We start from the raw sequence: 12711 nt of genomic DNA on the forward strand, positions 1-12711 counted from the left end.
GTACATTACATATATAAATATTCATGAGCTCATAATGGTCATCTTTGGACCAAAATTGATAAATTAAGGGAAAGAAATATTTATTCTGCCTTTTCCTCTAGACTATATTTCACAGTTACAAAGTAGTCGATGAAGGAAGTTCTTCGAATCACAGCTAATAAATGCAGGACAAATAATAGAATTAGAAAAAAATGACCATTTTGCAATGTCTAATAAAATAATGGAGCTAAGCAACAAACATTGTCTGCTAAAACCATGAAGTGAAAGGTTGGTGGAGAACTAGGGTCAGGCTGACATCACCTTGGACACACTGATCAATCTTAACATCATTAGAAGTGGGAGAAGCACATCCTGATATGATGTAATAGGAATTACATAGCACCACCTGTGATGTATTCTTTACCAAAAGAAATTGAACCTGAATCTTATCCCTGTCTAGATCTAACTGCTGGTTTACACAAAGTATGAAGGACAGAAGAACATGTTAAATGACACCATGAGAATAAAATCAGCAAAATCCAGAATGTAGAAAATTGTAAAGGCTAAAATGATCCATTTTCTTCAATAAATAAATGACAATGAAAGGAAGGGATGGTGGACCGTATGTGATGAAAAGGAATTTAAGATACTTGTCGACTAAGTGTAATGTGTGGACCTTGTTTGGATCCTCTTTCAGACAAACCAACTGTAAAAAAAGCACTTGGACAATCAGTGAAAATTAAACATGGATTATATAAGATGATATTAAGGAATTATTACTGATAACGTTGGGTTTAAAGATGGTATTGTAGTTATGTTGCTAGTTTGTTTTGTTTTTTTAAGCCCTTATCTGAGATGCCTAAAAAAATATTTAGGGGTAACATGGCATTATGTCTGGGATTTACTTTTAAATACTCCAGGTCCACCCCCCAAAATTGAAGTGGGCATGGATAGATTAAATAAGAATAACAGAAAATTAATGATTACAGAAGCTGAGTGATGGGTGCAGATGGATTCATTGTGCTCTTATTCCTTTTTCCTTTTATGTATTTCCATAGTAAAATTGGAAAAAAAATGTAAAGTCCTCCTTCCAGATTAGCACAGATTAGCTTGGATCATTTTAGCAGTACCTTCTCGGCAATGTTTTAGGTTTTAGGTGAGAGTCTTAGTGGATAGGAATGTTATCTTTGTGGGTCTCCAGGGGGGGCAAAAAGTTTCTATTATAACTTAACCATAATGTCTTCTTTTTTCCATCCAGTTAAATTTCATAAGTCATAAAATTACTTCATAGAAAGAACATTGCTTAGGTATAGTGTTGATAACAAGCTGACAAACCAGAATACACTGACATAATACCCTCTTTTTTAGACCAAGCCACCCTGGTAGAACAAGTAAAAAGAGTCAAAGAAATTGAAGCCATTGAAAGTGATTCTTTTGTTCAGCAAACATTCAGATCAAGTAAAGAAGTCAAAAAGGTAAGTTTTCATCAAGGCATTATGAATAAGCCTTTAGATTCCAACTAAAGGGATGCTTTATTAATGGATTTTACTTAAATGTAAGTGCTTCTTCTTCTAATAGATGAAGTAAGGTGAGAGTGTATCAGCATGTTATTGAGAGAGAGAATGAATCAGTGAGAATCAGTTCAAGTTTAACTTGTTAAAAAAAAAACTGTGAAAATGTATCTGATGCCATTTTTATTTTAAAATTCACCAAGAAGGCAAAGTATAAGATGTCAACATACAGTTCTATAACAATAATACACATTTCATGAACGTACACAGTTTTCTTTTCAAATGTATACATCTACTTTTTGAATTGACATTGCTAGAGAAAAGTTAGAAAAGAACTTTAACAATAAAATTATTACCCAAATAGTAACATATATTTACACTCTTTGCCCATATGAGTATCACTTACTCAACTCTAATAAAAGGAGCTTTGATTGGCATTTTATTTCTGTTGAATATTTCATGTATTCTTTCAATCATTGTCAGGGCTGCTTTTTGGAATTTGTGTTCCTTTAGTTGGAAAAAGCTGTCTACTGTGAAATACATGTATTCTTCAATATCATACATCTAATGAAGACATGGTATAGCTATCACTTATTCAGAAATACTCTATATCTGTAGATATATTAATGACGGTATAGTATTCTACTGATGAATGTATCATAATTTTTTTTCTCTGATAGATATTTTAGTAGTTGTAAGTTTGGAGGTGTTGCATACATGTTTGTGAATATCCATTATTATCACCTTAGATAAAATTTTCAAAATGGAGTTGTTAAAGGTTAATATTGTTTATTTTCATACCTGTTCCCAAAGTCATTCACCCAAAATATTGTATCGATTCAAATTCCACCTCGAAATGCAGGGAGATGTCTGTCTCTCACACCCTGGTTAACACCAAGTCTTATCAGACTTTTTCATGTTTAATGACCTGATAGGTAAAAATTGACCTTTTGTTGTTCCATTAGCATTTCTTTTGTTATTAGTGAGAGGGACACCTTTTCAATTACCATATGTATTTTAAAATAATTCATTATGGGGACATGAATTGAGCATGTGCAGGATGCCAGGATGCACTAGACAGCCTTGGTTAATCCACGGTCCTTGCCCTGTTATTTTGCTGATTTCATTTGAATATTTTGTAGTTTGCCACCACAACTCCTGAAAAAAAGGAGCTGTGAAATGGACATTCACAAATATAGTTGCCCATTTTATTAAATATCTTACTCATACTTAATAAGAAGTCCTAAAAGAGTTGTAATTTGTTTTGAAGTTTACTTGCATAGTATTTGTTTTCTGGAGTTCACCGTGACTTCCCAGTTCTCACTGCACACACTTAAGATAACCTAGCATTTTCTTTCTGTGGAAATATTTATTCCTCTATGTTAATACACTAGGTTTTCTTCTAAACAACTTTTTCCCATTTGGTATTAATTATTAATATAGTAAATTTATTTTTAATTCCATTCCTCTCCTCCAAGATACTAAGAGTTCTTCCAGTAACTAGTAAAATTGGCAGTGAGTAAGGAAATTGGTCTAAAGCCTGCTTAATATAGCGGAAAGAGCATGGGCTTTGGACTCAAGGAGATCTGAGTTTGAATCTTAACTTTCACACTTCCTAACATGATTGATGATCTCGAGAAAACCTCTCAACCTCTTTCCAAGCCTCAGTTTCCAAATTCATAAAATAGAGCTAATAATTCCTACTTTTTAGAGTAACCGAGGGTTAAATATAATGATTATCAAATATGTAACATGGTTCTTGATCCATAAACTGTTTGTTTTAAAATTATATACTCTAGCATCTAAATTATTTGATATCTAAGTATATTCTATAAACTAAGTATGGTGCTTGAAAACTACTACTACTATGGGCATTCAGACTGTCTGAAGTATAAACCTTACCCCATTTACATTTCTCTAATATGCCCCTTACTTTCCCTGAGTCTCCATGCTCACCAGTAAGACAGACCCCTTGCTGAGAAACACAGAAGTTCTTTAGATATCTGGTTGCACCTTAAAAGATTTTTTAAATGTAATAATATCCATATACTTGAATTCCAAGGTTAGTCATTTTTTTACCTTGTTTATATTCTCTAGAAAAGTTTTAAAATATTATTTCTTATAGTTATTAATCTTAAGATAACTGATTAAATCCAAGAGAAAAACTCTTCTTCCCATATCTATAACAAAACCCTATATATAGTTAAATGGGCTTCCCTTGGGAGCAGTTTAAAGGAATTTCACCTACATCGCTCATCAAAGGGACCACCATTATTAATTATTTTAATAATTAGTTTTTGTTTGCTTTAGTTTTTAGTGCTGAGTTGGGATTTACTCAGCTTCAATGTAGCTTTTCTTGTACTTCCAACTTAGATGCCACCATTAAGGATTGAGAGGTCTAGGATGGAACAGGAGGCTCTTCATTTTGTAAGCAACCTTCATAAATCTGTGTGAGGGAAACCCACCTTCTGTTTCAACTGTCTTTCAAAAAGAGGTTCCCCTTAACAGTAATTCATAGAAAGAAATAAAATCAATTTGGAAAGCCTAGAACTAGCTAGTTCTTGGTTGGATAAGTATGACAGAGAAGCAGAAGCAGCCTAGAAATGTTAATCCAGCACTGTGAATTGAGCCCCTTAGAAATACATTTAGTTAAAATATTTTACCAACATTTTTGTTTCTTTCCTCTAAAATTCAAACCAAATTGCAATAAATCTTGCATTTAGCCATTAGGAAGCGGTGGTCAAAAGCATGAGATGTAGACTCAGATCTGGAACCACACTTTGATTCTACCGTTTACTGGTCATATGTCCTTAAACTACATAATAGTCTCATTAAACCTTGGCTCTCGTCCCTTAAAATGGGGATAATACCCGTAGCAGAGGTTTTTATAAGGATGAGCAAGATACTTTACGTAAAACAGTTAACCAAGTGCCTGGCGTATAGTAAGTGATCAAGAAATGAAAGCTGTCACTACTCCTCCTCTTCCTGCTGCTGCTACCAAGGGCTGTATTTGTCTGTGGCTTCCTTCAGAGGGATTGTAGATACAAGGATTCCTGTTTTGGTTGGGCCAGAGACTGTTTTATGTAATTTTTTATGGTCTATAGATCCTAAAATGCTCCTTATTTGAGGCTTGGTGACCAAGCAAATTAAAAATTACTTTACACAGTAACTTTCTAGTTTCACGTATAGACATAAGCTTTGAACCAATTTGTTTCAACACAGCCATTTGGAAATGTTAAAGCAGTAAGCAAATGATGTAAAACAGTGTTGTATCATAGACCCACTTTTGTATATATTTAATGTAAAATAACTAAAATAATGATGACTACCATTAATACTAGACATTTAACATTTATAATTTAACTAATATCCTAATAACCCTTAATTATAGCTGAGATTCAGCAAATTTCATAACCCATGGTCAAACTGCTAATAAATGATAGAAAGCGGCAGCCAAACCAAATTTGTCTAACTCCAGAACTAATCAATCTCTCATAATTGTGAACTCAATGCATATTCCCTGTTGAAATATAAAGAATATGCTAAAAGGCCACAGAAGATGGCATTTACCTTGGTGAATGCACAGTAGTATAAGATATTAGCCATCCAACACTAGACTTACATTAGTCATCGCGTTTCAAAACGATCAGAAGAGCAGTGATGGGCCAACAAAGAATAAATTCGCACTGGACTGTAATATAAAGCAGAGGGCCAATTTATTAGTTTAGAAAGTGGTATCCCTTTCCAGTTTCTAAAATGTCTGTGTCTACAGTATAAGGTAAGGATTCAGGATGCCCAAGAAGATGAATTATTTATCAGGAGATGACTTAGCAAAGTAAATTATCTAGAGGACCATTTCATCCAGGTCATGGGCAGATGTGATGGGCTATTCCTGTTGCATAGCAAAGACTAACTCTCTTGAGGACTAAATTATGAACCAAGTTTCAACATCCTTCTCTCCTGGACAGTGCTACATGCATTGGTATAAAGTTTGTAATATCTCTGAAAAAGGCTTTTCTGTAACTAGTGACCCCTTCTGTTGGTAGGTTCTTTAGCTGTGTTAATTCCACTAATTTAGCTAGGGAACTATTACCAGAAAAGTGGCTGTTACCAATGACATGCTAGACAGTGTGTCTCCTGCAACACATATTGATTTAACTAGTTTTACTTTGTGCAATCATATTTTTCTGGTGTGAGTAGAAAGATGATCTGATAGTTCCTGCTGTATCATCAACTTAAGGAACCAATCTTGTTTTCAGACTGCTCTCCCAAATAAGCTTATTACCACTTATTCAATCCAAAAATTGTTGTATTTGGCAGATATCCGCCTATGTTCAAAAAGAGGGTAAATAACCCTAAGCAGCATGGTCATTTGTTCTTTCATACTTTTAAGTACGTGTTAAAACAAGTTTTTCCAAACTGAACCACCAGGTGGCAGTGCTACTCAAAGCCAGATGTTTGATAGTAGCCATGCTAAGGGTTTTTTAATAGTCAAATTTTCTCTAACAGCTTTCCTCACTTAAATAAAGAAGCAATTGATGGTTTTCCTCACACGTTTTTTAAATTACACGTTATTAAATAATAACTTCTACACTCTGATCCTAACCCCTGAGAACTTTACCTCTTGTGTATATAAGCACTTTTCAAAGAAAACTTTAATGTACTGTGTAGGTAAAAACAAAATGAGATTACTTGGTTTCTGTAATAGAATGTTATCTCTGCCACCTGCACATGTGCGATCCACATGTTTGGCAACTAGAATAACAGCACTTCACAATTTTTCGAGGTAGTTCCATATGGACAGCCAGTCTCCTAGCTGAACCCTATCAAAGCATGGCCTAGATATGCAGAATGGCATGCTCTTACATTCCCTGCATGGCAAGATAGAGTACCAAAAAATTATGTCCTGGACCTCACTGGACTAACATACTTCCCACTTTCCCCTGTGCAGAATATTGGGCTTTACTGTTACATGTCTTCAGTTTTATAAAGGGTCAGTGTAATATCACTTAGGGCTATGAGTCTTCTATGACCACTATGTTGGAGACATAGAAAAGTTTGGGATCTGGGGAAAAAAATATTGGCTCCAAAATATAAGAAGAAAACTGCCAAATCAGATTTACCAAATATTTCTTTAAACAGCTCTATGTAACTTGTTACAATTTGTGATTATGTATATATTTTGGTATTTGTTAGAGATCTGTCATCCCATTAGCAAAATGTAATCTCCAGTTTGGACAGGGAACATATCTTCTTTTTTTTTTAATTAATTAATTTTATTTTTAGTTGCATTGGATCTTCGTTGCACACAGGCTTTCTCTAGTTGCGGTGAGCAAGGGCTACTCTTCGTTGCGGTGTACAGGCTTCTCACTGTGGTGGCTTCTCTTGTTGCAGAGCATGGGCTCTAAGTACGCGGGCTTCAGTAGTTGTGGCACGCGGGCTCAGTAGTTGTGGCTCGCGGGCTTCAGAGCACAGGCTCAGTATTTGTGGCCCACAGGCTTAGTTGCTCCGTGGCATGTGGGATCTTCCCCAACCAGGGCTCGAACCCGTGTCCTGGACAAGGAACATATCTTCTTATTCTCCCTCGTGTACCCAGTGCTTAGCAATTAGTAGTGCTTACTAAATACTGGTTAAATAGATGGATCTCCAACTCTGAGATAAATTACTCTAATAAAGGATCAACTAATTCATGCATATTTCATTTTCTAGATGTTTTCCCCAGTGACCTCTGTTTTGCACTTCATTCAGAGAAGTGGATGTTCAGAAGTAAAAAAGTCAAAAGAAAATGGAAATTGAAAAACTGTATGTGTAGAACCAATAGGGGTAGAAAAAAAGGCTAAGTAGGAATTTAGATATGTGAAATGTATGTACTTTTGCAATAGTATAGACTCATAAGTACCAACTTCTTAAGAAAAATATGCTGATTGTAAGAAATAACATTTTCACAGTGTTTTTGTATTTGTTTGCTTACTTTAGGAATAGTTGTTTCTTATTCAATAACCTAGGGCCATTTTGTAGTTAGTATCATCTCAAAGGAGGCCAATTGAGCAGCTATTATTCAAAATCAGAAATATTATTAAAGCAACATTTTAATTGTATATTGTTATCCAATTAATAGCATGTGTTTCATGTTTCAGTCAGTGGAACCTAGTGAAGTGAAGCATGCAGCTGCAACATCAGGACCAGCATCAGTAGTGGCTGACCCACCGAGTAATGAAAAAGAAATAGACCCTAGCAGCATCCCCACTGCTATCAAGTACCAAGATGACAATTCTCTGGCCCATCCAAATGTAAGATCCTTAAACCTTAAGAATGTCAGTTTAAGTCTAGTTGACTGAAGTTAATTCAAACTCTTGTCCTTTTGGGCTGGTGACAAGAAGACCACTGGAGGAAATGGATCCACATGTTCCTATTTGCTAAAAACAGGCAGCTCACCCGCAGCCTTTAGAGCTGTTACATGTATTTGAAGCTGGTTTGGACCAACTCATGTTACCTGACTTCTAGGAGATTCTTTCTATGGGAAAGAAAAATGGGCAAAAAGAAGTTTTGTTTTATTTTTATTCTGGCACTAAAAGATCTAATTCTGGCTCTGCTCCAGTTGGCTCATGGACTGTGAGCATGTCATTAACACCACGTCGTGCTATCTTCTGTGAATTAGTGTCATACCACTGTGTCTTCAGAAAGATTGTAGGAAATAAACTTTACAAAATGAAATGTAAAATTGCTAACCAATGATTTTGATATTAGTCCTTTTACTCTAAAACTTTCTGAGCATTATTCCAAATAGATGATCTTCAGTTAAGAGGTCATCAAGATTTAAATAGTATCCAAATCTTGTGCTGAAGGATGTATTCTATACAAGTGATTTATAAGGTCAAATCTAAGTTATTGGCAGACGATAACATTTTCTCTTCTTTTTTCTTTTTTTATTTCAGTTATTTATTGAGAAAGCTGATGCTGAAGAAAAGTGGTTCAAGAGATTAATTGCCCTCCGACAGGAAAGGCTAATGGGCAGTCCTGTGGCCTAAAGTTATGTTCATCTGGTTGAATTAACAGTAACATTGGAAATTTAGGTTTTTAAATCCCAGTATTAACTCTTAAAAATAAGATAGCTTATTATATAAAAAGGTAACCTCATTTCATTCTTTTCTCATGTAGGCTTGAATATTTGTTGAGTTGAACTTAATCAGATATTGTGAATATTAAAACTAGTGTAAAATTTAAGAATGCATGAAAATGTCATACTGTTAATAAAGCTAATCCTGAACATATTGGTATTAAGGCAAATGGTACACAGGAGTGTTTCTGAGTACAATTTGAAAAATATCAAGTTGCCATTTAAAGACACAATTTTGACTAGTCATGCATATAAAAGAGTCGAAGTATATGCTATAAATATGAGATTTTATCTTCCACGTATTATAAAACCATATTTGAATCTTTTATTTCACCTTATTGAAAAATTTTAGGCACAACAAAAAGCACTGTAAACAACCTAAGCAGTATGAACCATGTTACTCTTAGAGGAATAATACATTTAGTAAAAAAAACTACTTGAAAATTAAATAAACTGATGGTTTATTTGCTTAGAGATCAGCTTTTACTAGGTGATCCTTTGAAACATGTTAGCAGGTCCCAGCTCATTCTTTTAAAAATTACATGTTCATGCTAGACCTAAGCAGTTGGCCAAATACTCATGATGGGGAATTGTTTCTGAGAAAACTGGTAAGAGCTCTCACTTCAGTGTTACTTAACCAACTGCTATACCCTGCAGAGGAAGCCAGCTAATTGTAGTTTTGATAAGACTATCTGTCATCGTAGAATACCTTTCTCTGGTAGCTGAATGAAAATCAACTATGCATTCCATACTGAACAGGCCAGAGATAAGGACTTTTAGGCCTGCCTTACAAACTGCCTTCAGCAGCTGACATGAGTTATTTCCCTTTTCTATTTTGTTCTGCTCGAATTTGTATCTATGAAGACTGTAGCCCAGAACACAAGATAAGCATGAAAAGTTCTTGGACTAAGATTACCAATATATAGGACATTTTGATGCCATCTTTTTATATTTCTGAAACTACTAAAGTTGTAATCCCTGTTAAAAATGAAAAATATAAAGAACGTAAAATCAGTTGCAAAAGGGATGGAAAATAGACTGATGACCAAATACTTGTTTTTATACAAACGTGTTTTCATATTCTAAATATATGCTAGTGGGTTTTTTTTCCTTAGCTATAAGTGGAAGTGCCCAGTATGAACTCAGGTGTGTGTGGTTTTCAACATACACAAATTTTTAGTGATTTTTAAAAGGGATTACTGGTACTGAATAATTTTATATTTCCTTTATTACATAACTTATAAATAGTAAAAGGACTATCACCCTTTGGGGAATTATATTTTAGTGGTCTAGGCAAGAATATGGGTTGTCATTTGGGCCACTAGTGATTCTCCAGAGAAGCTAGACTAGGCATTTTTTCTCAGTATGCCTGATGTTCCTCATTTATAACATAGTGAAAATATTATGATCCACTTTAATTATATTTCACACCAGAGTTCCTCTTTGGCAAGTACCCCAAATACAGATGCTTGAACTGCAATAGATTTATATTTTAAAGCTAAATTTCTCATAGAGATAGAGAATCAAGTTATTTTTTTAATTAACTAAACTTTAGTCCCTGCTAAACTCAATGACTATTCCCCTTCTTCCTGATTTCCAATGTGATTCATTTTAATATATTATTAACTTTGTTTGCCTGCATCCTGTTGAAGACTACAATATTACCACATAAGCCAAATCAAATTTAATGAGAAAGACTTCATAGACCACTATCAAACATATCACCAAACTCACGGTAGGAGATCCATGCAGGCCTTCTTTAATATCCTAATATAATGGCTCTATAAAACAGAACAGTCCCTTTCATGTCAGTTGACTAGTGGCAACAGTTTGGACTTACATGAGACCTCAGAGTGTTTTTTGAAACATTGACTTCACACAAAATGATGAGTACTAATAATACAAGTTTTCATTTCTGAACAAGTGCATTTTCAGGGAAAATGGAATAAGAACTTTTTTTTTCTGGCACTCCCTAATTACGAGGATGCAGATACCTAAGAATATGAGCACAGAACACGCTGAGTCTTTCACCTACTTCATTTCAGCATCCCAGCAGGTGAAATGAGGATACTAATAGCCTATCTGCCTATTTTGATTTTTCAGTAAAATAACACAAAAGAAAGCCCGTGGTAGAAAAGTGTACTGTTTATGCCAAGGGAACATTTTGGCATGGTAGCCCATCTTAACGGAAATATGGAACAAATAGTCACATGGGTAATTATTTGAAAAACTACACTGCAACTTCAGTGTACTCCTTATGTATGTGTTTGAACTGCCATGGCCAATAGACCCCAGCTTTGTCCCCAGATTTCTCTGATGTCCCTCCCTGCCAAGACCACAAGAAACCCTGATTGCTCTGCAGTTAGTGACCTACTATCTGCTTACTGGGGGATCTCAGGGCTTCCTCCATCAGATTTACCCACTTACTCGTTAACGTTTTTTTGACTACCTAGTTTGTGCTAGGCAGAGTAAGGGTAGTTGGGTATACATAGGTGAATCCAGTGGGGATCCTGCGCTCAAGAGGCTTAGTTATGAAGCCAGACATGTATATGACATAAGAGATATAATACTTAGTGGCAGAGGAGAGGACATGGTTGCAAAAGAGAGATTACTGCAAGTGAGAAAATTAAGGAAGCCTTTGGAGCCACAGGAACTCACAGCTATCCACTTCCACCTTCCTGGTAGCTGCTGTAGGGGTCTGGGAACTGTTGCACTTCCAACCCAAGGAAGAGTCCCTCTTGTGAAAGACCCAAGTGGCCCTGCCCTCTCAATCCTATTAAAATCCAAGCAAAATTTTAGGTTCCTGGTCGCCCTCTGGCTTTCTCTGATCATTTCTTCCTTTTGGTGGAGAATCAGCTGAATAAGCTGGTTTGGCCACTATCATCAGTTTTGTATCACTACCACTTGTCAGCCAAGATGACTTGAGTGAGACGTGTAATGGTAGCTGAAGGAGACTTTCAGTACTTCTAAGAAAGGATTGCATCTGCCAGTAAGGCCTTGCACAGAAGTGGGGACAACGGTGTGTTCCCTAATCCCCTGTTTTTCCATTGTGTGCTATTACAGAAAGCATTGTTTTGGAATGAAAAGACACAGTTCATTTCCTTGTGGTTAGGTCTGTCTCCAAATTTTCCTTTGATTTGGATATCAAGTGAAAATCTTGGTATCAAGTGTGTAACTAAGGTAGTAACAAAAGCTAGAAATGAAACAAGACACGGGACATTTTTGGTCACTAAACTATGGATGAATTGATCTGGAATTCTTACACCCATGTTACTCCTTCCTTCCCCCCCTTTTCCTACCCCCAAATTCCTCATGAGTATGACGGAAGAGGTCTTGAACCAGCTCCTGGCCATTACTCAGTGGATACAGTGCTTGAATTATTCAGAAAATGTTTAAATGCCATCCTTTAAATGTAAGCCCTACTTATTACTCTTTGGAACTCCTTTATGGAATAATGGAAAAGCGAGTCATCTTGATAAGAAAATATCTGAGTCTTTACAGAAGAACAAGGATAAAAATGGAGGTAAGAAAGAACTCTTTGTGAATTCTCTAATCATCTTCACCTTTTTTCATAGAGATGGGTGTTGATCAGTATATTCTATTTGGTGGGTTCTTTCCCAAATGAAAGAAAATGCTCTGTCATCTTGTATTTCCAAGTTATTTTTGCTATTATTGTATCCCCAGAATCTAGTCCATGCCTGACACAAGAAGTCTCTCAATAAATATTTGTCAATGAAGGAAAAATGAATTTGCTCATCTTAAATGGGCAGTCTGTTTAGCAGTATGGCTATTTAAAATACTCAAGCTGTTGGGAGCCAGTGCAAAAACAAATAGGTGTCTAGGTATGTACCCAAAAGAATTGAAAGCATGGTCTTAAAGAGGTATTTATACACCCATGTTCATAGCAGCATTATTCATAATAGCCAAAACAGGGAAGCAACTCAAGTGTCCATGGATGGATGAAGTAAAATGCAGTGTGTGTGTGTGTGTATATATATATATATATACACACAATGGAATATTACTCCGCCTTAAAGAGGAAGGAACATGTATGAACCTTGAGGACATTATGCAAAGTGAAATAATCCAGTCACAAAAAGACAG

At 35.5% G+C, this 12711-nt stretch overlaps 1 protein-coding gene across 3 annotated transcripts in view; it reads left to right on the forward strand.

The window, feature by feature from the left end:
• The window catches only part of RSRC1 (arginine and serine rich coiled-coil 1), a 445934-nt gene extending 437177 nt beyond the window's left edge, over positions 1-8757 (forward strand). For all 3 annotated transcript variants that reach the window (XM_082655219.1, XM_082655217.1, XM_082655218.1), the window contains exons 8-10: positions 1348-1454; positions 7628-7780; positions 8426-8757. In XM_082655219.1, coding sequence (XP_082511345.1) covers positions 1348-1454; positions 7628-7780; positions 8426-8518 — 353 coding nt within the window. In that variant the 3' untranslated portion in view covers positions 8519-8757. The remainder of the gene's footprint in view (positions 1-1347; positions 1455-7627; positions 7781-8425) is intronic.
• Positions 8758-12711: the final 3954 nt, after the last annotated feature.

This window comes from Grampus griseus (genome assembly GCF_964374135.1).
Source record: "Grampus griseus genome assembly, chromosome: 5".
In the NCBI taxonomy this organism is placed as follows: Eukaryota; Metazoa; Chordata; class Mammalia; order Artiodactyla; family Delphinidae; genus Grampus; species Grampus griseus.